Here is a 26,894-nt window from a genome sequence, read left to right on the forward strand (position 1 = left end):
AATACCAAGATTATTTAACTACAAAATTCCACAGAAATAATTTTTATGGTGCACGCCCACACGCATGTCACCTAACATGTACGTCACCTCCCAACAATTCACATAATACATATATATTCAGGGTTCATACCCTCAGCTCCAAGATTAGAAGAGTTACTTACCTCGAACAAGCCGAATCCAATGTCGAGCAAGCTAAACAATGCTCCAGAAATTTTATTCTGCGCGTAACAACTTCCGAACGGCTCGAATCTAGTCACAATTAATTTGATTCAGTCAACCCAAATTATAGAAATTTATTCCATATCAAAATACTAATTTTTCCACAAAATCCGAAATTACACTAAAAAATCGTATGTGGGGCCCACGTCTCGGAACCCGACAAAAGTTACAAAATATTAACGCTCATCCAACCACGAGTCCAACCATATAAATTTTACCAAATTCCGATATCAACTCGACCCTCAAATCTTCAATTGAAGTCTTTGAAGATTTCTACCATTTTCACCCCAATCTTTACCCATTTGAACTCAGCACTCTTTCCAAAAACCTTATTAATACGTATAAATGATACTCTTATACCCAAGAATCATACTCTTAATCACCCATCATTACCCAAACTCGAAATTGAAGATTAGGAGTTAGAACCTTACCTCTTTGATGAAGAACTTGAGGGATTTCTTGTTGGATTTCAAGGCTTGGACAAGAATTTGATGAACAAGACACTTCATCTACTTTTTCTCTCTAGAACACTCTCACTTCTCTTTAAAATTATCAAATAATTGCCCCAAAATAAGCCCCAAAGCCTATTTATCAAAATGGGGCCGGGTTATGAAAATAAAAAAATTACCCCTCCGAAAACAACTATGCGATCGCACAATGCACCGCCAAATAGGTATGCGGGTCGCACAATGGATCGCAAAACTGATGCCCAAAAGTGGTGTGCGCTGGGCATATCGACAACCATTTTGCGGGTCGCAAACCTGTTTTGCGGCTCGCATAATTGATTTGCGGTCGCATAATTTGCCGCATAATCGCATTTTTCCAGCTTTTGGTAATTTGGTCATAACTTCTTGTAGGAATGTCCAAATGACGAACGGTTTAAAGCGTTAGAAACTAGACTCAAAGATCTTACATTGGATAGGTAATAAACTATATAACACTTTGTATCATGAGAGTTATGCTCATTTGAAGTTAGGTATTGTGCGAACTCACTTGACTTTAGTGTATTATGAAATTTCCAACTTCTACATTCGATGCCGAAACCTATCGAATCAAGTCCGATTGACCTCAAATTTTGCACACAAGTCATAAATGACATAGCTGACCTATTTTAATTTCCGGGATTTTATTCCGACCCCGATAACAAAAAGTCAATCCCCCCGTCAAACTTTTCAAAAATTTAACTTTCGCCATTTCAAGCCTAATTCCACTACAGACCTCCAAATAATTTTTCGGACGCGCTTCTAAGTCCAAAATTACCATACAGAGCTATTGGAATCATCAAAACTCCATTCCGGGGTCGTTTATAAATGAGTCAACATCCGATCGCTATTTTAACTTTAGCTTTAAACCTTGGAACTAAGTGTTTCAATTTATTCCAAAGCCTCACCGAACCCGAACCAATTACCCCGATAAGTCACACAACAACTTTAATGATCAAATTGAGAAGTAAATAGGAAAACGGGGCTATGATACTCAAAACGACCGGTCGAGTTGTTACATGCTCAGTCTATTTTAAAGCTTCTTGGTGTGATGAGTTAGGAGAATTGTTTAAAAAAGTCATGTCTATATAAAGTGTAGTTGATTGCTCGAGGACGAGCAACATTTAAGTGTGGGGTAGTGATGTTTGACTATAATTTCATATTTTAGTGCATTACTTATCTTATATTTTGGGGATTTAATGCTAAACTATACTATATTTTTACTTAATTGAGTTTATTTTATGTGTAGGTACGTTGAAGACGAAATTGGGAGCAAAGTAGAGATTTTATGTGTATTTTATATACTAAAAGAATGGAGCTATGATTATTTGATTATTAAATATACAAGGAATAAAGTTTAACATTACAAAGGAAATCAAAACAAAGAAAGAAGAACAACTGAAAAAGAACCAAAAGCAAGAAACGAGAATGAGAAAAGAGTTAGAAAAGTTAGGCATCAAAAATTGAATAGAAGTTAAGCAGTTGGGTGACGCGAGAATATTTGCTCGCTATAGAGCATGCGACGCGAGGATAAAAGCTCGCTATGGAGCTAGCGACCCGCAGGCTAAAGCGAGGAGGAGCTCGCATCATAGGTTGCCGCGCACAGTGTGTAGCGAGGTGAAGCTCGCATTTTGCCTCGCGAGGCGAGTCCCGTGGCAAGCGTGTTTCGAATTTTTAAAGCCTACATTTTCTCCTATTTAGTTTTGGATTTGGTTATTTTGTCTAGGTCTCTTCCCTACACATATAAATAGTTATTAAATACCATTTTTCAAATGTTTTGCGACCGGAGGCAAGAATTCACGTGGAGGAACACACACCATGCTTGGAGGAGGCTTTCGACTAGTTTTTCTTCTCTTCTCTTCCTTTAATTTCATAGTTTATTAGTTCTAGAGTTGTTAGGTACTACATGGACGTTGTAGTTTCAAGTTTAAATTGTTCTTACTATTGTATTATATTGGTTTATTTATTCAATCTTGCGCTTAATTATTTGATTGCTTGATCACCAATTGAATACTATCTACGAATTTAGGATTGAACTCGGGAGAGGGAATTCTGCTGTTAGGATAGGAATATACCTAATCGCCTTGCTTGGTTACTATACATGAATTATTAATGCGTTCTTGTTAATTCTAATTCCATAGGAATATAGGCGTTAAATTAGCTTGAATAAGAGAGTAGTACATCGGGAGAAGGCTACGAGCAATTAACAAGAACTACTCGCCTATTCAAGCTAATCTAACGCCTATATTCCTATGGATTTAGAATTAACAAGAACGCATTAATAATTCATGTATAGTAACCAAGCAAGGCAATTAGGTATATTTCTATCCTAACCGCAAATACGCCCCCGGTGCCCCCGGAGTTAAGATCTTGCTCTACTCAATCTTATATGCAATTTAGAATTTTCTCTCTCGAGTTCAATCCTAAATTCGTAGATAGTATTCAATTGGTGATCAAGCAATCAAATAATTAAGCGCAAGATTGAATAAATAAACCAATATGATAAAATAGTAAGAACAATTTAAATTTCAAACTACAACGCTCATATAGCACCCAACAACTCTAGAACTAATAAACTATGAGATTAAAGGAAGAGAAGAGAAGAAAAATTAGTTGAAAGCCTCCTCCAAGCGTGGTGTGTGTTCCTCCACGTGAATTCTTGCCTGCGATCGCAAAACTCACTCCTAAAAATGGTGTTTAATAACTATTTATATGTATAGAGAAAAGATTTAGACGAAAATAACTAAGTCCAAAACTAAATAGGAGATAAAATAGGCTTGAAATAGGGAACACGCATAGCCTCGTGACAGATCTGGCCTCGCGAGGTAAAACACAAGAATTGAGTCTCGCGTCGCCTACTGCTTCTTTGCTGCTTCGATTTTGTTGCCTAACATTTGCTGTCTTTCTCATTCTGTCCCTTTTTTTTTCATTTCACGTTTTTGTTCTCTTCTTTTTCACTCTTTGCATTGTTTCTTTTCCACTTCTTATCTTTTTCTTTGCTCGACCACAATATTGTTTTAGAGCATGAATTACATATTAAATATTTACTTTTCTTCAATTTCATCTCCAATGTAACTACATATAAAATAAACTCAATTAAGCATAAATAAAATATAGTTTAGCATTAAAGCCTCAAAAGTTAAGATAAGTAATTGTCACGCCCCCAAATTTCCTCCGTAGGATGTCGTGATAGCCCCTAGTCTCTAAGACTAGGTAAGTCTATCAAAGCGGAATAAAAATCAAAATCTGAAATAAATAAATTACAATTCAAACAATTTCAACTCCCAAAACCCGATAGAAATAAGTCACAAGCTTCTAAGAATTTATCCGCGGGAGTTTGTGCTCCTCCCCTGGCCTGAGATATGGCAGGAGTAAGTGGAATTAACCCTGCCTGAGCTAGAGTGCCAAACATGCTAAAAAACTGGGCAAGGGTCTTCTGAAGTGTAGGAGTAGTTACAAGCGTCTCACGTGCCTGCTCTCCAACTGGAGCTACTGGTGGCTCTGGTGCAGCAGCTCGTGCAGGTGCTCTGGCTGCACCACGTGGTCTTCCTCGGCCTCTGGCTCGGCCTCTGCCCCGACCCCGGCCTCTTGCGGATCCAATAGGGGGCACGAGTATCTGATCATCGGATCCAGTTGTGCGTGTCCTCACCATCTGTGAGAGAATAGAAAGACAATGGTTTAGAACTTTGAAGTCAACAAATGCGCACGATAAGGAATCAAAGAAGTGAATATTTCATAACAGTTCCATAGCCTCTCGAAGATAAGAACAGACGTCTCCGTACCGATTCGCAAGACTCTACTAAACCTGCTTGTGACTCATGACACCTATGAACCTAATGCTCTGATACCAACTTGTCACGACCCCAAATTCCCTCCGTAGTATGTCGTGATGGCATCTAGTCTCTAAGACTAGGTAAGCCTATCAATGCGGAATAAAAATCTAAATCTGAAATAAATAAATTACAATTCAAACAATTTCAACTCCCAAAACCCGGTAGAAATAAGTCACAAGCTTCTAAGAATTTATCCTCAATGTCTCTCTCTATATATATCAAGGTCTAAAGAAAACAAGGAAGCAACACAATAATGATAGAAGGGGACTTCGGAGTCTGCAGACGATGACAGATATACCTCGAAGTCTCCGTGCACAGGTAACTCACTGATGAAAGGGCTGGTAAGGAGTACCTGGATCTGCACAAAACGATATGCAGAAGCGTAGTATGAGTACACCACAGCGGTACCCAGTAAGTGCCAAGCCTAACCTCGGTAGAGTAGTGACGAGGTCAGGTTAGGCCCTACTAGAAAATAATAATGGCATGGTAAAATGTTTAACAATATAATAAAATAAAATGACAATGGGAATGAATCAAGTAGTATGTCACCATTTAATTACATAAAATAATGGCAAATAATATCTCGTGGAATCAAAACAGAGTTCCTTTCAACTTTAAGAAAATCACAACAAATAATCAAAGGCAACTGTGGCCATAAATCAATATTAACAAGAGCACTCACGAGGTACTGCCTCGTAGTCCCAAATCATAAATAAATTCATAATATCTCATTTCCTTATCTCACCGCGGGAGCCTTCACAATTTATTTTAAAGAAAATATTTTTCCCTAAATAGCATCCCGTGTTTTAGCCATCCTTATCACACCGCATGACTTCTAGTAGTTCCCCCTACTAGCCACGCGTATCAAACCACCCTTATCTCACCGCATGCATTTCAATACCCAGATCTTATACCACCGCATGCGTATCATTATCACAATATATCACAATTTGCACCTCAAATTGCTCAAATAATTTAACTTGCCAACATAATTCAACATTAATATTTTTCACAATAAAGAGCTCACGACTCATGCCAAAATAAGTCATCAATAATATTTTTTCACAACAAAGAGCTCACGGCTCATGCCAAAATAAATCATCAATAATATTTTTCCACAATAAAGAGCTCACGGCTCCATCACAATGAGTACGAAAATCTTACATAAATATTCAGGAATAAATAATTCAGCAAAATAATATTTCAAAATCTTTAATACGTTGCTTCAATACCAAATTTAAAATGTCAAATACTTCATATTAATAATATTTAAATTTAAGAAAATAAATTTCAAATAATGCACAGAATAAAAGAAACCAAGTTTCAACTAAACATGTAAAATAAATAGCAGGAAAAGGTCAAGCAAATTTAAAGTATACAAATCAAATCAATGATGGAGAATATAACAAGATTTAATAATTTAATTAATATGCAATAGTGATTTCATAATTTAAAAACATAATCCTTCACATTTAGTCCGTGTACACACTCGTCACCTCGTGTACACGACTTTTATCACATTACAATTAATATCAATCCTAGGTAAATTTCCCCCCCCCCCCACAAAGTTAGACAAGTCACTTACCTCGACTTGCTCCAGTTTAATCAAGTAGTATGCCTTTTTCGCGATTTTCCGACTCTGATCGACTCGAATCTAGTCATAATTAATTTGATATAATCAACAAAAATTAAAGGAATCAATTTCATAATAAAATCCGAAATTAACTCAAAAATTTCCCGTGTGGCCCACATCTCAGAATCCGGAGAAACTTGCAAAATATGACAACTCATTCAATTACGAGTCCAACCATACCAGTTTCACTCAAATCCGACTCTGAATCGACACAGAAATCTCAAAAATTCATTTTTATGAGATTTCTAAAATTTTCCCAAATTTCTATCTCAATACACTAATTAAATGGTGAAAATAATGATATATTCGTATGTATTGACCAAATTCCGAGTTAGAATCACTTACCCAAATGTTTTTCCTTGAAAATCTGTCAAAAATCGCTTCTTCTCAAGCTCAAGTTCGTCAAAAATGGCAAATGGGACGAAATCCCCAGTTTTATAAACTTACAGATCTGTCTGGGGTGGACCTCGAACATGGACCTTCGATCCTGTGGCTCGATCATGGACCTCGATCATTGCCCTCGATCATAGACCTCGGTCATTGCCTTCGATCATGGCCCTCGACCCTTGGGCTCGATCACATCCATCGATCCTGGCTATTGATCATGGCTTCGATCTTTATTGCATTCGATCACTGGCCTTGGTCATGGGCCTCGATCATGGGCCTTCGATCACTGGCCTTCGAGCCTTACCTTCGATCATGGATCTCGAGCCTACCTTCGATCCTCGGCTCGATTTCTGGCCTTCGATTTTTGGGCTCGATTGCACAGCAGAAGAAAATTTGCAGTAGCAGTTTAAGTTATATTTTTTATCCGTTAACTATCCGAAATTCATCCGAGGCCCTCGGGACCTCAACCAAATACACCAACAAGTCCTAAAACATCATATGAACTTATTTGAAACCTCAAATCATATCAAACAACGCTAAAATCACGAATCATGCTCCAATTCAAGCTTAATGAAATTTAGAATTTCCAACTTCTACATTCGATGTCGAAGCCTATCAAATCAAGTCCGATTGACCTCAAATTTTGTACCCAAGTCATAAATGATATAACGGAGTTGTAAAAAATTTCAGAACTGGATTTCGACCCCGATATCAAAAATTCAACTCCCCAGTCAAACTTCCAAAATTTAAATTCCTATTTTAGCCATTTCAAGCATAATTTCACTCTCGACTTCCAAAAAATTTTTTGATTACGCTCCTAAGTCCAAAATCACCATACATAGCTATTGAAATCATCAAAATTCTATTCCGGGGTCGTTTGCACATAATTTGACATCCAGTCACTATTTGAACTTAAACTTTTAATTTTTCATCAAAATTTCATATCTCGGGCTAGGGACCTCAGAATTTGATTCCGGGCATCCGTCCCAAGTCCCAAATTACGATACGGACCTACCAATCCGTTTGCTCAAAACGTTGACCAAAGTCAACTCAGTTGAGTTTAAAAACTCTCATTAAAATTTTAATCTATTTTTCACATAAAAACTTTTCGGAAAATTTTACAGATTGCGCACGCAAGTCGAGTCATGATAAATAGTACTTTTTGATGTCTTAGAATACATAATTAATTATTAACTTTAAAGATGACATTTTGGGTCATCATAGTAATGCACTAAAAATATGGAATTATAGCCAAACATCACTACCCCACACTTAAACATTGTTCGTCCTCGAGCAATCAAACTACACTTTATATAAACACGGCCTTTTAAAACAATTCTCCTAACTCATCATACCAAGAATCTTTAAAATAGACTAAGCACAAGAGTGTAACATCTTCACCTCAAGATTTGACTCGCGAGTACTACGCATTATTCACAACTCACTCACTTACTCTAACATAGAGGTTACTGACATTACCTTTCCTTCATGAATCAAGTTCCCTGACACAACAAAAGAAAGTAGTTCCACACAATAAAAATTGAAGAGCAATTAGGAACTCAAAATAGAAAAAATTCACTCACTCTCAGAAATAATATCCATATGCCACAAAAGATGCACCATAGGCTTGCCCGTACTGTACTACTCTACTAATCAAGCTCATTCAGTCTAGGATCAAGTAAGACTTTAATTGGTTGTAATGTAGGCTGCGGGTAAGGTAGGATACATTTGGATATAAGGGTGACTACACCTCCCTAAGCACCTTAATACATACATTTTAACATTTAAACCCCACACTTATGTCAAACCATAACTCCACATTCACATCAATGTATATTAACTTCATACTTCTTTAAGCATAATTACATCAAGAGTCACCACTATCAAGGAATATTTTTCACACAATACTCCTATTTTTTTTTCTTTCTTTTTCAATTCAAGTGGCTTTATTTTTTTATTTTTCAAAATAGTGCACCTTTCTCCTTATTTCATTAGTTTCACTCAAAAGCAAAACCAACTACCCCACACTTTAAATTTTACAAAGTTCATAATAATTCAAGTGCTCATGAGAGGTGAAAAGGTTCAAATAGATGGTTAATTCAAACAAATGGGTAAGTCTTGTAATGTGGTTGCCAAGGAAATAGGATTACAGGCTCAAAGAGTTAACTGCGATACATAACAATTAGGCGGGTAAACTATATATATCTCTTTGCAAACATACATGGCAAGTTCTAGACATCAAATGCAATGCATAAAATAACACACAAACTTCACACACACATAGCACATAACTCACTCAGGATTGGACTCATCAAGATACTCTAGTCAAAGTAGTAAAGCAAAGTAAGATCATACGATTTAAGGTACTTATACAAGAGTCAAAAACTGAGCATAAGCATCACAACCAAATTACTCATTATTCTCAAGGCATAACAAAGTCAAGAGATATTGCTTCAATTCAATTCATCTCACAGTGGCTCCTACTCCTAAAACAAATAAAACTAACTACACACGGTTCAAATAAAACCCTTGAAAAAGAATCGCGACACAAAAGAAAAACCAAGGGGAAATTATTACACTACCAACAGAGAAAATATTTTTTTTCTTTTTCTTTAGACTTAAATCCCTCATGAAAACTGTCTAGGAGATCCATCATCGGGAATAACCCAATTTTTCTACCTTTTTTTTAAAATATTTTTATTTAAGTCATAGCTACTAAACTACTACACAACTACTAAAACAAAAATAAGAAGTTAATATTTTTCTAACATCCTACTACTAATTATCTAGAGAATTCTCCCACCCAACACTTAAAAGAGTGCAGTGTCCTCAAGCACACTATAAACAACAAGAGGGTAAAAGAGATTCCCTGGTAGGCCAAAGGCCGAACAATTAGCAGCTCACGGGATACTCAGACTTCTCCAGGTATGGTCATTTGTGTGGGTACCTCACACTTAGTTTCAACTACCTACTCGCTTTTGCACAGGCCTATTGGCTTTGACTCCATGTTCTTACTCCTAAAAAATACAAAAACAACACTACAAAAATAATATAATTAAAAAAATAAACAAAAATAAAAATATATAATTTGGTTGCCTCCCAACAAGCGCCTGAATTAGCGTCGCGACATGATGCCATCACGCTCACCACTTTTCCTTTCACTTTGAGGATATAAATTTGCGCCCCCAATTTTGCATCAATTTTTCTATCACGTTCTTGAGGCGGTGGTATAAAAATAAAGGAACCAAACACTAGGTATCGCATCTTGCACTTCTTGGCCTTTAAGTGAGGGATGTTGTTTTGTCTCCTTGGTATGATAAATTTCAGAATATAAATACTTTGTTCCTCATCCATTGACTCCTCCATATGCTCAAATGGATCAATTCTCCTGTCACCAACCAAACAAAATGTTGAAAAGTATTTAGAGTGAGGTCCAATATGCTCCAACTCCAAAACTGTATTATTTTTGACATCCTCAATTTTGCACTCTTCGTCAACCTTTGTATCATTAATAATATTTTGGTCGAATAGTTGGAATTCCTCTTTCCGCTGCTCAAGCTGGTCAGTATCCATAAAAAATGGTTGTAGGGTAACAGACGCCACAACCTTTTTATTCAATTAAGTCTGCAGGTCATCGATATCTGAGTCAAATTAGTCTGTCTCTTGCATGAGCTCAATTCGTCCTTCTATCAGTTGTTTTGTCATATTTGAAAGACCATCACGAAGAAAATTATGAGATTTTATCCGTTGATCTTGTTCCTCTAGCCAAGATTGGCTCACTATATCTGCTTCTTCAAAATTATCTTTTGGTGGGAACTCACTCTCTTTAGCCACTTCGTCCGCATCGGCCTTCATTCTCATGATTACTGCACTTATTCTTTGTATAGCCTTTTGATTTTCATCTTGTTGCTTGGCTACTTGCCTCATCATGTCCATAATAAGAGCAGCACGTTCCTCATCCTCCACTTCATTGCTCATATCAAACTCATAAACATTATTAGAAACATCATAATAAGAGCTCTGAGAAGGATAATAAGAATTAGGACAACTATCCTAATGGTCACCTTGACAACTACACACATTATAAAAATTCCACTCATAAAATTGAGTGTGGTCCTCCACAATATGAACATGGATCACCAAAATAAGAATAACCAATATTCGACCAATTATCATTCCAAAGATGCTATATCAACAAAGATAGTAAATATTAAACTAAGATAAAAATTTAAAAACTTGAATAGACAAAGAGTAAAAATCTAATCTAGTAGACTAGTTAATTTTTAAGTCCCCGGAAACGGCGCCAAAAATTTGTTGCTCCCAAACGCACATGCACGTATACGTGGTCGACAGGTAATATAGGATTGTAAGTCCAGATATCGTACCCACAGGGATGTGTGATTAACTATCAACTAAATTAAACCCAAACAATTAATCTATTCAAGCGAATCCTAACATATGAATATTTAACTAAAATTAATCTAGAGTAACAAATTAAGAGATTAAAGAAAACAACGACAAGCTTAAAGACGAATTCAATGTGAGTGAATATTCTAAAGCTATGAGTTAGCTAACAATCACGTTGAGTTTTTCACTTAAATCGTTTAATTAATTTATCTGATTTATTGGTTGACATGGTTAATATTGCTCGTAGCCTTCTCCCGAAGTACTACTCGCCTATTCAAGCTAATCTAACGCCTATATTCCTATGGAATTAGAATTAACAAGAACGCATTAATAATTCATGTATACTAACCAAGTAAGGCGATTAGGTATATTCCTATCCTAACCGCAAATCCGCCCCCCTCTGAGTTAAGATCTTGATCTACTCAATCTTATATGCAATCTAGAATTCTCTTTCCCGAGTTCAATCCTAGATTCGTAGATAGTATTTAATTGGTGATCAAATAATCAAATAATTCAGCGCAAGATTGAATAAATAAACCAATATGATAAAATAGTAAGAATAATTTAAACTTCAAACTACAACGTTCATGTAACACCCAACAACTCTAGAACTAATAAACTATGAGATTAAAGGAAGAGAAGAGAAGAAAAATTAGTTGAAAGCCTCCTCCAAGCGTGGTGTTGTTGCCTCCATGTGAATTCTTGCCTCCAGTCGCAAAACTCACTCTTAAAAATGATATTTAATAATTATTTATATGTATAGGAAAAAGATTTAGACAAAAATAATTAAGTCCAAAATCAAATAGAAAACAAAATAAATTTAAAACCGGGAACACGCGTCGCCTTGCGAGGTAAACCGCAAGAATTGAGTCTCGTGTCGCCTACTGCTTCTTTGCTGCTTCGATTTTGTTGCCCGACATTTGCTGTCTTTCTCATTCCCGTCCCTTTCTTTTCATTTCACGTTTTTGTTCTCTTCTTTTTCACTCTTTGCATTGTTTCTTTTCCACTTCTTATCTTTCTTCTTTGCTCAACTACAATACTGTTTTAGAGCGTGAATTACACATTAAATATTCAGTTTGCTCCAATTTTATATGTAATGTACCTACACATAAAATAAATTTAATTAAATATAAATATAATATATTTTAGCATTAAAACTCCAAAATATAAGGTAAATAATGCACTAAAAATATGAAATTATAGCCGCACATCACTTGGCCAAACATCAATTACTGCCCAGAAGTATTTTTCAAATTAATTAAACAAATACAAACTGCTCCTCACTAAGAATACTTTTGAAAAAAATATTTTAAAAAAAAATATTTTTCAAAATAAATTAATTTTTACACCTTGGCCAAACGGGCTAATATATTCCAAATGGCCAGATCGAGAGTTCAAGTATATGTAGCTTAGTGATGAACCACTATTAAAATTTGTCTATGTTAATGAGATTCATAGGTTCTTTATTTATATATATATATATATAGAGCATCTCGATCCATTTTATACCGGACTACTGTAGAAGAATATGGTTGAACAAAAATGTTTCTTGAGTTTATTACATATACCTCTCGTCCAATTTTACATAAATTCGATGAACGTCGACGTACTTTATCTAAGATCTAAAATAATATACACAAGTATTTATTTTTCCTCACTAGTGAAAAATTAATCATGCTTAACATGGAAGAATGAGGTAAAAAAATCTTTTGAAGTCTTGTGTAACAATTTAGGACACATGTTTTGATTAGCAAAAAATGTGTAATTAAAGGGTTTCGGGGTGAGATTAAAAATAACAAAAGTTGTGGATAAATATTAAAATTTTAAAAAACCATACCCATTCAAATTATTTCAAATTTTTATTTTCCTCTTATTTCTCCTCTTTACTTCTTCTTCTCCTTCCTCCTTCCTCCTTCTTCCTTCTTCCTTCTTTCTCTTCCTCATTCTTCTTCCCTACTTTCTTCTTTCTCTTCAACTTTCATTGTTGTTGTTGCTGCTGGTTCGTCTGTGTCATCTACTTCTTCTTCTTCTTCTTCTTCTTCTTCTTCTTTCCCTCTTCATCTCATTTTCATCTTTTTCTTTTTTCATTTTTTCCTTTTTCTTTTAGTGGTTTAAAATATACGAGAGAAAGAGAAAAATATGAAATTTTATAAAGTGAATATTCTGTAAAATACCCTCGAAATATTTTGAGACATTTCCATAAATGAGTATTATGTAAAGCATCCCCCAGGATGTATCAAACATCTCACTGGATGTTTCAAACATCTATCGGAATGTTTGAAACATTCCTGGGACATTTGAAATATCCCTCAGGATATTTTTTCTGCTTCTTTCTTTTTTATGTTTGATCTTTTTTTCACAGATATTTCAAACAACTCCACAGACGTTTGAAACATCTGCACAAACATCTCAGTAGATGTTTGAAACATTTCTCTAGATATCTGAAACATCTTTCTAAATATTTGAGGATTAGGAGTGGCGGGGATAGAGAGTAGCGTTGCGAGATGGAAGAGCAAGGGGAGGATAGAGAGGAGCATTGCGAGATGGAAGAACAAGGGGAGGAGGAGCAGTGGCGCGAGGAGGTGGAAGAGGAGGATGAAGAGGAGGGGAGGGGGAATAGGGGTGGAGAGGGAGGAGGAATAGGGGTGGAGGGGGGAGGGGGATGGGGACTTTTTTTTGTAAATAAGATAACTTTGGGGGTTTTAAAAATTAAGTCATTAACACTAATCAGAAAAGTGTCTTTTCTAACTCACTCTTAACACTTCTGTCTTAAAAATTGATATAAATTTTAAAGTGTTTTAAAAATTAAAATCCCCCGCTTAACATGCCGTCTCTGTTTAATACGATGTACATCCGAATAGAACTTTTGGCGATTTTGAGCAGTCTTCAAACAATCTTTGATAATTTTGACTTTCTTCCGAGATTGGTGAACTAGGTCGGGACCTCTTAGTATACAAGTATATTTATGAGGGCCATGCAGGCAAAAGATGGACAAAAAAAAAGTATTACTCCTTCTTATGATAAGTGACGTCGTTTACTAAAACTAAGATTCATAGTCTCTAAGATAACTGATCCCAGCTAATTTAGAATTGAACCATAGTAATTGTTTTCATTCCTATGCAAAATTGTTGTTCACGATAGGATCATTTCAGAATGCTGCTTTGATCATTTTAGAAGTTATATAAGAATGTAATTTTCCTGCTTGTTGGGAGATTTTCACAAATAGGATCATTTTAAAATGCTAGTTAAATGTTGTTCGCCGTTTAAATATATGTTATAAAAAATGGGCGGGTTCAATAACCGGATCAACCTTGGGGGCAAGTGCATTGATAGCCATTCTCAGGGATACTCTTTAAAGATTAACGAGTACTTATTTTGTCCTGGAATTTTAAACTAAAATTTTTAACTCCACGACAACTCAGGACATTTTTGTCTTGAACGATTAAATTGGAAAACTGAAATTCAGGACGTGCTGACTAATTTATAAATAACAGCTCTTTAGAGTGGCTCCCTGTTGTCATTTCTACCCTAACCTTGAGCGGATTTGACAAGTTGAATGAGTTTGGGCTCAAATTGTAACCCCTAGCCTGGCAAATGAAACTTTGGGCGTCAAGCCCATATCTGAACAAACTAAAAGGTTCACACGCTGCTCACGATTTACTATTGGGCTTTACCAAGTGGACTAATTTTCATTTTTATAGATAGAGAAAATTCAAAGTGAAAAAATAAAGTAGACACAAGATTGGGAAATCATTCCCTTTATAAGAATCTATGATTATCATATGGTGGTGGAGAGGCTCAATCAAAGCGTGTTAATTTTCCTAATGACGAAGGCAATAATGGTTTATTCTTGTAATTGTAAATGGTTATTTGCGGTAATGCAGATGCTGTCGCTGATATATATGCCCATTTGTTATGTTAGCAGATATCTAGTTAGGGCCCAATTGTATTTATTACTCACTTGTATAGTTTAGCCCAAGATGATAATAGAGAAGTGTAGTCATTTTATTTGGTACTAATTTGAGTTGTAAATGCACTATTCAAAACTGACTTTGTATATAATAGAGGAGATTCGACTCTAAAAGATTCGGATGCTCAATTTTCACATTATACACAAAATATCTCACCTCTGTTCTTTCTTCTTCCTTATGATTTCGATTTCTCTCTTCAAAATATTTGGATTACGATGAGTTTAACATGGTATTAGAGCGGCGTATCCGGGTGATTTGAGCAGTGTTCTTCAATTTCATAGGCATCTTGTAGTTCTTCGTTGTTGGAGAAAGGATCGTGTTTTCTGTTTGCCGGAATATCGTCGGACTTCGATTTTTCTGTAGTGATTTCTCTCATTTTCTTTTTGATTTGCATTGAATTCTGTTTTACTACATTCCTTTCCCAGAATTTTGTTTGTTTATGATCGGAGAGTTATAAAGTAGCGAAACCCTAAATTTACAACAATACTGGATTCACCTCTTTTGTTATGGGCTCTCTAGTTTCTGATAAGTCTCCTTCTACTTCGACTGAGCACTCTGGTTGTGATAATTCACCCGATGACACAATTGATCATAACCATCTCCTTTACATTCATTTATCTGACAATTTGGGGCTTTCACTAAGGGGAAGCGTATTCGATGGGACTGGGTATAGCGATTAGCGTAGGAGTATGCTTGTTGCTCTCTCGGTTAAGAATAAGTTGTATTTCATTCAACCTGACTGTGAGAGGCCACCTCCAAATTCACCTTTCTCTCGTCAATGGGATATGTGTTTAGCATGGTGATATCATGGATCCATAATCTTCTTTCTCCAGTAATTCGGAAGAGTGTCCTCTATTGTCAACTTGCCAAAGATGTTTGGATGCAATTGGAAGACAGGTATGGTCAGCCGAGTGAAATTATGGTTTATCAGGTCAAAAACGAACTTGCCTCAATCTCTAAGGGCTCAATGAGTGTTTCTGAGTATTATGCGAGGATGAAGAGTATTTGGGACGAACTCAGCACACTGACTGTTCATACGAATTCTCACTGCACTTGTGGGGGTGGTAGAATGGATATTCAAAAACGTGAGGAGAATCAGAGGTTCTACCAGTTTCTGATGGGTTTGAATGATAGTTATGCCAATGCTAAGACTAATCTGCGTATGATGAGTCCCTTCCCTTCTATTAACAAGGCCTACTCTCTTCGGGTGAATAATGAGCGACAACGAGAAATTCAACCTCCTCCTTCCCATTTCAGCTCAGAATCTGCTTCATTCTCGGCGGGGTCTCAAAGATCTACTTTTCATCATAAGACCATATTTAATCTCAGGAGACATAATGTGGTATGTAGCTACTGCAACAAACTTGGGCATACAATGGAGAAATATTATAAGAAACATGGATTTCTCCCAAATTTCAAGTTCACCAAGAGTAATAAATAAATTTCTCAGCTTGGGACTACGCCCTTTTACTAAGACACCAACTGCCACGGTTCCAGCTATTCCGGGGTTGACAATTGACCAATGCAACCAGCTACTTTCCTTATTACAACAACATCATGTGTCTGATCAGTCTTCTACCTCAGTCTCCCACCTTGTTGCTTCTACGAACTTTGCAGGTATCCTTAGTTTCTTTTCTTGAAATAAGCCTGAATGTTCAGTTAGTACTTGCTTGCTGTGTAAAGTTGATAAACACTCTTGGATTTTAGACTATAGGGCCACTGATCACATGACCTCACATAGTAATCTTTTTCTAAATATTAAATCATTATCCATTCCTTACTTGGTCACCCACCCAAATGGTTATAAAGTCAAAGTAGCATGTGTTGGAGATTTACCTTTATCCAATGGTACTATTCTGTCTCATGTGCTTTTGATTCCTAGTTTTCAGTTCAACTTGATATCTGTACGCAAGTTGGTTTCCCAATTGAATTGTTTGCTTATCTTCAGTTCCTTTGCCTGTTTTATACAGGACCTTTCCATGAGGAGGCATCTGGTGTTTCGTAAAACACATCATGGATTTTACATCTTGCACCTGCCTCCCTCGACATCGCCTATTTCACCTACTACTGCCATACAAGCCTCTACTTTTACTTGTTCTAATATCTCTGCTTTCCCTGCTTGTGATAAGAATGATGTAGAGTATTCTGTTTCTTTTGTTCCATTTGTAAATACTCAACATTGGAATAAAATGAACACTCTTTGGCATGGTAGATTGGGGAACATTCCATTTGTTAATTTGGAATCTATTCCATCTATTTCTCCTTTACTTTCTGGTAAACATGATTTTATTTGTAATATTTGTCCAATGGCAAGGCAAGCTAGACCACCCTTCCCTGATAGCACAATTCATACCAATTCACCTTTTCAATTAATTCATGTTGACACTTGGGGTCCCTATAATGTTCCTACACATAATGACTGCAAATATTTTCTAACAATTGTTGATGATTTTACAAGAACTACTTGGACTCATTTACTGAAAGCAAAATCAAATGCATTTCCTATTCTTAAAGCTTTCATTACCAAGATCCACACACAATTCAATTCTAAGGTGTTGACTGTGAGATCTGATAATGCTTTGGAGTTAGGATCTAGCCATCCAACTTTATTTTTTTTTGCTGATCAAGGGCTTATTCATCATACTTCTTGTCCCTACACCCCTCAATAAAATGGGATAGTGGAGAGAAAGCATAGATATTTACTTGAAACCTCCAGATCTCTTCTTTTCCATTCTAAAGTGCCAATAAAATACTGGGGGGAATGTATTCTTACTACCACTTAGTTGATCAATATATTTCCTTTTAAATTGCTTCAAAATAAATCTCCTTTTGAGATGCTTTTAGTTCAGTTTCAGTTTATTCCCATTTAAGGGTGTTTGGTTGTCTCAACTATGCCTCTAAACCTCCTGTCCATAGAGATATGTTTCCTAGCAGGTCTATCCCTGCAGTTTTTACGGGGTACCCTTTTGGGATGAAATGTTACAAACTTCTTAGTCTAGCAACTAAAACATTCTTTGTTTCTAGAGATGTTGTCTTTCATGAGTCAGTTTTTTCTTTTGCGCTGATGTCTTCTGCTTCTCATTCCTTTTCCACATTTTCTCCTGCCATTTTTTCTTTTGCCAATGATATTCCTCTTTGATTCAGCTATTTCTAGTTCTTCTCCCCATTCATCTTCTACTCCTCTTTCTGATTCATCTACTTCTAGTTCTTCTCCTCATTCCTCTTTTGCTCCTATTGTTGATTCTTCTTCCAATTCAAGTTCTCCTTCTTCTTCTCCTCTTAATCCTGCACCTTTCAGTTCTCTCCCACTCCAACATCCGTTGTTTTATCTACATCAAATGAACCAACTTCTGTGCCTTTGAAAAAATCTACCAGACCACATGCTACTCCCTCTTATCTTAATGACTATGTTTGTTCTTCTATTTCTACTTCTCTCCCTTCAGGGCCTAAGTCTAATTTCCTGTCTAAGCAACCTAGGACACAAGCAGTACTTTCTGAGCCTCACACTTATTCTCAAGCTGCTTTGGTACCTGAACAACAAAAAGCAATGAGAAAGGAATTTGAGACTCTGGAGGCTAATCATACATGGTTTGTTGTACCATTACCTATTGAAAAGAAGGACATTGGGAGTAAATGGGTATATAAGATCAAGTTTAAGGTTGATGGGTCTGTAGAGAGGTATAAAGCTAGGTTAGTGGTTAGGGGTGACACACATACTACTGGGGTGGATTACAATGAGACTTTTTCACATGTGATTAAGATGACAACTGTCAAGTGTCTTATTGTCGTAGTTTTAAAGAAACAATAGCTTCTTTTTCAACTTGATGTGAATAACGCCTTTCTTCACGGGGATTTGGATGAGGAGGTATATATATGAAATTGCCTCAAGGTTTTTTTGTTGATTCTCCATCCAGTCCTACCCAGCCTTTTGTTTGCCAACTTCGAAAATCCCTTTATGGGCTAAAACTAGCTTCAACGCAATGGTATGCCAAACTTTCAAGTGCACTTTGTGCAAAGGGGTTTGTCCACTCTCTCAATGATTACAGTTTATTTACAAAAAGGTTTGGGGCACTCTTTGGTCATTCTTGCCATTTATATAGATGACATTATTCTAATGGGAGATGATGCTTCAGAAGTTTCTGCTTTAAAGTCTTATCTTAATGATACTTCAGAAGTTTCTGCTTTAAAGTCTTATCTTGATGACATTATTCTGGGGCGTTTGGACTTCTCTTCCGTACTTGCCCGAACCATCTGAGCCTAGCTTCCCATATCTTGTCATCCATCGGGGCCACACCCATCTTCTCCAGAATATCTTCATTCCTAATCTTATCCATCCTAGTGTGCTCGCACATCCACCTCAACATCCTCATTTTTGTTACTTTCATCCTCTAGATATGCGAGTTCTTAACCGGCCAACACTCTGCCCCATACAACATGGCTGGTCTAACCACCGCTCTATAGAACTTACCTTTGAGCCTCAGTGACACCTTCTTGTCACATAGGACTCTAGATGCTAACCTCCACTTCATCCAACCCACCCCTATACAGTGCGCAACATCTTCGTCGATCTTCCCATCCCCTTGTATAACCGACCCAAGGTACTTGAAACTGATTCTTTTGGGGATGACCTGTGATTCAAGCACCACGTCCATGCCCACTTCCCTCAACTCGACGCTGAACTTGCACTCTAGGTATTCTATCTTAGTTCTGCTAAACTTGAAACCTTTAGACTCAAGGGCCTGTCTCCAAACCTCCAGCCTCTCGTTAACGTCGCCTCACGTCTCATCAATCAGAACTATGTCGTCAGCGAATAACATACACCATGGCACCTCCTCTTGAATATGGTGCGTCAGTGCGTCCATTACCAGAGCAAATCAAAAGACTAAGCGCAGATCCTTGGTGCAACCCCATAACAACCAAAAAATGCTCGAAGTCGCCTCCCACCGTCCTAACCCGGATCTTAGCTCCCTCATACATGTATTTAATCGCCCTAATATAAGCAACCGACATGCCTTTTGCCTTTAGGAATCTCCAAAGAACCTCCCTAGATAGTCATACGCTTTCTCCAGGTCAATAAACACCATGTGCAGATCCTTCTTCCTATCCCTGTAATGTTCCACCAACCTCCTAATAAGATGGATAGCCTTCGTAGTTGAACGACCCGGCATGAACCCGAACTGGTTATCAGATACAAACACAGTTCTCCTCACCCTTTTTTCCACCACCCTCTCCCAATCTTTTATGGTATGACTTAGTAACTTGATACCCCTATAGTTGTTACAATTCTAGATATCGCCTTAGTTCTTGTACAACGGTACCATCGTGCTCCACCTCCACTCGTCTGGCATCCTCTTCATCCTGAGAATAATATTGAACAGCCTAGTCAGCCACTCCAAACCTTCTCTGCCCACACTCCTCCAAAATTCAACCGAAATTTCGTCTGGTTCGCTACCCCTACTCATCATTCGCATAGCCCCCATGACCTCCTCAACCCTAATGCGTCTACAGTACCCAAAGTCTCAGTGACTTACGGAATGCCCCAAAACACCTAACATTATATCCATGTCTCCATCTTCATTCATAAGTCTATGAAAGTAAGTCTGCCATCTCCTCTTAATTTATGCCTCTCCCATCAATACTTTTCCATCCTCATCTCTGATGCACCTCACTTGGTCCAGATCCCAAGCCTTCCTCTCTCTAGCCTTGGCCAATCGAAAGAGCTTTTGATCCCCGCCTTTTTCCGCCAGTTCCTCGTACAGATGAGCAAACGCAGCAGTCTTAGCCTCCGTGATCGCCAACTTCGCCTCCCTCCTAGCTACCTTATACCTTTCTATGTTCGTTCTCCTATCCTCCCCATCTGTGCTCCCTACTAACCTCAGGTACGCTGCCTTCTTCTCTTTCACTTTGCCTTGGACCACTTCATTCCACCAGTTGCCTTTATGCCTGGCAGTGTATCCTCTCGAGACCCCTAACACCTCTTTTTCCACCTCCCTAATATTGTCTGCCGTCGTCGCCCACATAGCACTCGCATCCCCGCTACTCCTCCAGGCTCCTACTGTCGATAACATCCTCTCTAATTCCTGAGCTTTATCCTTAGTCAAGACTCCCTACCTGATCCTCGGTCGTCCTCGTGCCGATCTCTTCTTTCTTTTAATCACGATGCCGACGTCCATCACCAAGAGCCTATGCTGCGTCGCGAGAGTCTCCCGTGGAATAACCTTGCAGTCCTTACACAACCCTCTATCATACCTCCTGAGGAGGATGTAGTCAACCTGGGTCCTCGCCACCGTACTTTGGAAAGTAACTAAATGCTCCTCCCTCTTCGGAAAACTAAAGTTCGAAATTGCCAGCTCAAATACCTCCGCAAAATCCAACAACGAAGTACCTCCTCCATTCCTAACCCCAAAGCCAAAGCCTCCTTGCACCACGCCATGCCCATCAAAAGTCGACCCAATATGACCATTGAAATCTCCTCCTATAAATAACCTCTCAACAAGCGGGATACTACACACAACCTCATCCAACCCTTCCTAAAAGTGCCTTTTGACCTCCTCATCCAAGCCTGCATGCGGCGCGTAAGCACTAATTACATTTAGAGTGCACTCCCCAACTACTAGCTTAATAGTCATTAATCTATCACTCACGCACCTGACCTCTACCACTGACTCTAGAAGCTCCTTGTCCACTAAAATACCCACTCCATTCTTACCCTTTGTGATTCCAGAGTACCACAACTTATAACCGTCCGCATCTCTTGCCCTCGATCCTACCCACCTAGTCTCCTGGACACAAGCTATATTAACATTCCTCCTCTGAAGAATCTTTGCTAACTCTATAGACTTACCCGTCAGTTTTTCTACGTTCTATGACCAAATTCTCAACCTAGATGCTCGCTTGTTCCCCTTACTCTCATTGCCTCCCGTCCTACCTCCTGTGCCCTGCCCCACCCCCTGCCCCACCTGAGAATATGGCCTTACTATACCATCCCATACCTCAGCCACTATAACTACGGTAGACTAGGGGAAATCGCTAACCCAAAAATAGGCAAAAGGCCAATCTAGAAGAAAACGATAAGTAGCTACGTGTACATAGATATTATGATTATACTAATCCGACTGAAATGGCACCAATTTAATTAATACAATAAAGAGAGAGAGAGAGTGAGGAAGGAGGTACCAACTCCCGACAGAAGAACCTAAATATTTGCCGCCTTTGCTGCCACTTCTTCACGACAATCGTCGGAAAAGGTCACCGGACAGTTGGACGTAATGGTTGTTGCTCGCCGGAGCCAGCTGAAAAGTTGAGGGACAGGGAACTTCTAAAGAGACGACCGTTACATTCTAGATCTGTTATATGAATACAAATGTGTTGAGGTATCTCAGTGGTTTCTCCTCTGGATCTTACTCTGAAATTATAATCTAATGATGGAGATTTGCTTCCCAATCCGGAGTTGTACAAAAGTCTTATTGGGAAATTCAATTTCCTTACTCATACAATACCTGACTTGCGCTTTGCTATACATCATCTCAGTCAGTTCCTTTAATCTCCCAGGCTTCCTCATTATTTTGTTGTCCTTCACTTGCTACGCTATCTCAACGGGACTTCTGATTATGGTATATTTTATAATAACTCTTTAGACTTTGCTTTACATGGTTATTGTGTTAGTGATTGGCCTGCTTGCCTTGATTCACGCAAGTCCGTCACTGGTTTCTTTCTATTTCTTGGTGGGAGTCATGTATCTTGGAAGTCAAAGAAATAATCTGTTATTTCTCTTAGCAGTATTGAAGCTGAATAATGTGCTTTGAGTAAGCTGGTCGTAGAGTTAACTTGGTTGACTCGCTTATTGAAAGATTTGGGTGTAGAAGAAGTGACCCATGTATCTGTGTTTTGTAATAATTTATCAGCCTTGCATATTGTGCGTAATCCTATGTTCCACAAACGTACTAAGCATATTGAGGTCGATTGACATTTTGTACGAGGAAAGCTCTCTGATGGTCTTATTGCTTTGCTTCTGGTCAGCAGTGCAAATCAGTTGGTTGATATATTGACTAAGCCCCTTACTAGCTTAGCACATCACGACTTTCTCTCCAAGTTGAATGTGCTTCCCCCCTCCAACTTGCGGGGGAGGGGGGGAGGGGAGGGGGGATGTGGGTGTTGGCTGATAAAGGCCCATCTGTTAAGTTAGCAAATATCTAGTTAGGGCCCTATTATATTTATTACTTAGTTATATAGTTTAGCCTAAGATGGTAATAGAGTAGTGTAGTCATTTTATTTGGTACTGGTTTTAGTTGTAAATACCCGATCCAAAATTGACTTTGTATATAATAGAGGAGATCTGACTCTGGAAAGTTCGGATGCTCAATTTTCACATTTTACACAAAATATCTCACCTCCGTTCTTTATTCCTCCTTATGATTTCGATTTCTCTATTCAGAACATTGGGATTACGATGAGTTTAACAGATGCCAATGATAATTATCAACTGTTATCTTGGGCAACACTATCTGGGCCTCAAGATGAAAGGGGAATTGGGCAAATGACTACTTGTGATACCACACTGAATATATTGTTGTTGTCGATATTATTGAAGTATTCATCCAATTAAGGCAATATAGAAATCTGGTCAATACATATATCCCCCTGTCCAATTTATGTGTCATAGTTTGTATTTTCATAGTTAAACTTTTAAATTTTGACCATGAATTCCTACATAGAATTTTATAATTTTTAATATTTTTTACATATTTAGGAATTGCATAAAAGTATTACAAGTCACATTAATTAATAATTTAAAATATTTAAAAGGCATATAAAAATTACGGTTAAAAGAAAAATCGTATTGCTTTTTAAATACCACAAAAAGTCAAACAATTGACAAAAAGAGGAGGGTCCCAAAAAAAAAATGACCACAATTAATTTTTTGCGGGGCTATACTCCACTTATCTAAATACAACTTTAGTCTCATAGTATTGTCTTTCTATACAAAAAGATAATCCACAACATATTTTTAACAAGTACTTAAAAATTCGAATTCTGAATTTCTATCAATAATCATGATAAATGGAAATATGCTAAACATTGAGACGAATGCCCATCCACGTTTGCTCTTCGACTAACTTTAGATTGTATTGGGATTTGGGAACTGGGCCTGGGGTTATTATCTTTGGGGCAAGTGCACAGATAGTCATTCTTAAGAATATTTTTTAGAAATTAGTCAGTACTTATTTTGTCCTGAAATTTTAAGAAGAATTAACTTAAATAGCCGTCCACCCAACCGCTTAAATTAGAAATAGCCCGTGGAGGTATAATATATGCATAATTTATATATTATGTGTATAATTATGTATAATCAATGTATAATCTATGTGCATGACTAGAAAAAGTAAATAACGAATATGGGTGGCTATTTGTGTAAAGATCACAAATTTTAAACTAAAAATTAAATTTATGACAATTCAAGACATTTTTGTCCTGAAAAAATGAACTGAAAAACTGAAGTTCAGGACGCAATGACTAACTAAATACCAATCCATTAAAGTGGTTACTAAGTGTCATTTCTAAGTTACCTTTTAGGGTTGGGTAAGTTTAGGTTAGGATTTTGGATTGCAAGTTGTATTTATAGAAGTTCAGTAAGTCCGATAAATTTTGTGATTTTGCATTTAAAATATATGACTAACATTTTCCATTTAAGAGTGAAAGTATGACACGATCAGTAAAAAGCTCAAATTAAATATGGAATTATATTAATTCTAAACTTGTTGGATCTGAAACAGATTCCAAGTATAATGGGTAGATAAACCTCGATCAGTAAAATTTTACAAGACATACAATTGGGACCCAATGTTTCACTTGTCACGTTATAAATAGATGTGGACCTCTCTATATGATAAGAGAGTCAGCGGACCTCGTAAACTTTAAGAATTTTTTTGTTTATATATATATATATATATATATATATATATATATATATATATATATATATATATATATATATATATATATATATAACGGATTTATATTTGATTAGGTATCCTGAAACATAAAAGCTCGTTGGGGGCACTAGTCGAGTTTACTACTTGCTTTTGCTTTCATGAGGGATGTCCTAGGTTCGAATCCCTCACTCCCTCACCTTCCTTAAGTAGGTTTACATTTTTAGCTAAAATATTAACTGCATCCTAGATTTTTATTTATTTATGTTTTGCCTTTTTACCTTATTTATTTATTTATTTATTTATTTTTGCCCCAACCCTTTTTTTCTTTTGATTTTTTTCATTGCCTTTTTGTTTTGAGTAAACTCGTGCCTTAAAGCTCCAAATCACTTTCATACTCAACTTCACATCCTAACTCATTCACACATGTCAGTCATCACAGAGAGTTTATCGGCATTCGGCGGGACCCAATAATTATCGATAAAGTTTTCAACTTCGTCTATATTAAAGATAATTGCACCCTGTCATCTTCAAATCTTGGGCCCACCTCTAACCATATTTACAACTATGGATAGTAATTCATTTTTCTCATTTAACCAGCTATTTTTCTGCTCCATTCTCCTCGAACATGAATATATTGTATGACCTGTCACACCAGTGTTTCAGCTTCTCTCCTTCTGCCTTGAAATACCCTGTTATTCCTTTCTTGCCACACATAGTATGCACACACAACTATACACATTCAGTAGATCTCTGCTTTGGCATTTTTTCTGTTCAAAACAGTATGGCCCATGCTTGCTCCTCTTCCCATCCCAGTGCCTACCTTATAATACCTTGCCACCTAAGCAATTTAGTCCATATTGAAGCAGTAAAAGAACACTTAAAAAATAAGTGGCTAACAGATTCGTCTTCAACTTCACATAAATGGCATATTGGACTATTAGTCACCCCCAATGTACCAATCTACCTCTAGTATATAGTCTTCCATGAACCATCATTCTTAGTAAAAATCCACTTTGGACATTTTAGGTTATTGCAAACTAGTCTCCTCCATGGGACTTTTTCGAATTCTCCTCTTAATCTTGTGTATAACTTTCTGATAGAGAATTGCTATAGCTCCATAAGGTCATCAAAGCAATACCCTACCTGCTCCAGATACTCTTTAGCCTTCAGAATCTTTCTCACCATCCATGATAATTGTTTATTGGCCAAATACTCAAGTAGACCCTTGAACTTGTCCATTCTTTCTATTTTGACACTTAAACTAAGTGTTGTTACTATTGAATACTTGAACTCAAGCTCAAGTGTATCTATTAAACACACATGGATGATATGGCACAGTGCATGTGAAGCATCAAACTTGAGCGCAGGAGGGCCAGAAAAAACCTCATCCACCCACCAATACCAATTTCACTGCCGCCTACCAAACATCCACTTTCCGATAAGGAGAAACATAAACAGAGAAGTTATAATTCCACCACTGCCCCACTCCACCCAACGCTCCCCACCCTCGACCTTCTAATTATCTCTATACCATTACAGTTACCCCCTTGTCCTCTTTATTCAAACTGTAAGGTTGGATATGTTGTCATCTCCATTTCACTTTCTTTATATTCCTCTTGGATGGGTGTCATAACTTAGGAGGAATTTCTTATGAGCGAGATAGTTAACTTTTATTCTAGTGGGTATATTTCCTTTATATATGCAACAGATATGAAATTGATTCATTATCTTAAATCATTAAGCTTGTCGCCTTTGGCTGAACCAAATAACGTGAACTTTCTAACAAAATTGGTAATCTAGAGCAAAAATGAGAAATGAATTCCTCATCTATCTGCGAGCAAAACAATTGGGGTCTAGCATCGAGTTAATTTTGAAAGAATTGTTTGATCGCATAACAATGAAATGGTGTTGTAGGGATTTTGGACACAAAATAATATTGTAGATCAAAGAGGCTTTCTCTCTCTTTTTCTTTTCAAAAAATATTTCGGATGAAAATCATTCACACCCCACTACTTTGCTTTAAAAATCAA

At 37.2% G+C, this 26,894-nt stretch overlaps 1 protein-coding gene and 1 long non-coding RNA gene across 2 annotated transcripts; one reads left to right on the forward strand and one right to left on the reverse strand.

Moving 5' to 3' along the window:
- The first annotated feature begins 15,033 nt into the window (after positions 1–15,033).
- LOC108944369 (uncharacterized) lies at positions 15,034–17,230 on the forward strand. Its single transcript, XR_011410611.1, has 2 exons — positions 15,034–16,549; positions 16,903–17,230. It is a non-coding gene; the product is annotated as an uncharacterized lncRNA (long non-coding RNA).
- A 3,320-nt stretch (positions 17,231–20,550) lies between these two features.
- Positions 20,551–21,000, reverse strand: LOC104091912 (uncharacterized). Its single transcript, XM_009597356.2, has one exon. It carries the CDS (start codon positions 20,998–21,000, stop codon positions 20,551–20,553), a length of 450 nt encoding a protein of 149 aa, XP_009595651.2.
- Between the last annotated feature and the right edge of the window lie 5,894 nt (positions 21,001–26,894).

This window comes from Nicotiana tomentosiformis, chromosome 8 (assembly GCF_000390325.3).
Source record: "Nicotiana tomentosiformis chromosome 8, ASM39032v3, whole genome shotgun sequence".
Lineage (NCBI taxonomy): Eukaryota > Viridiplantae > Streptophyta > Magnoliopsida > Solanales > Solanaceae > Nicotiana > Nicotiana tomentosiformis.

What these genes read in the sequence shown, in the direction of transcription:
- LOC104091912 (XM_009597356.2), bottom strand. Translation starts at nt 21,000, where the DNA reads ATGTTATCGACAGTAGGAGCCTGGAGGAGTAGCGGGGATGCGAGTGCT.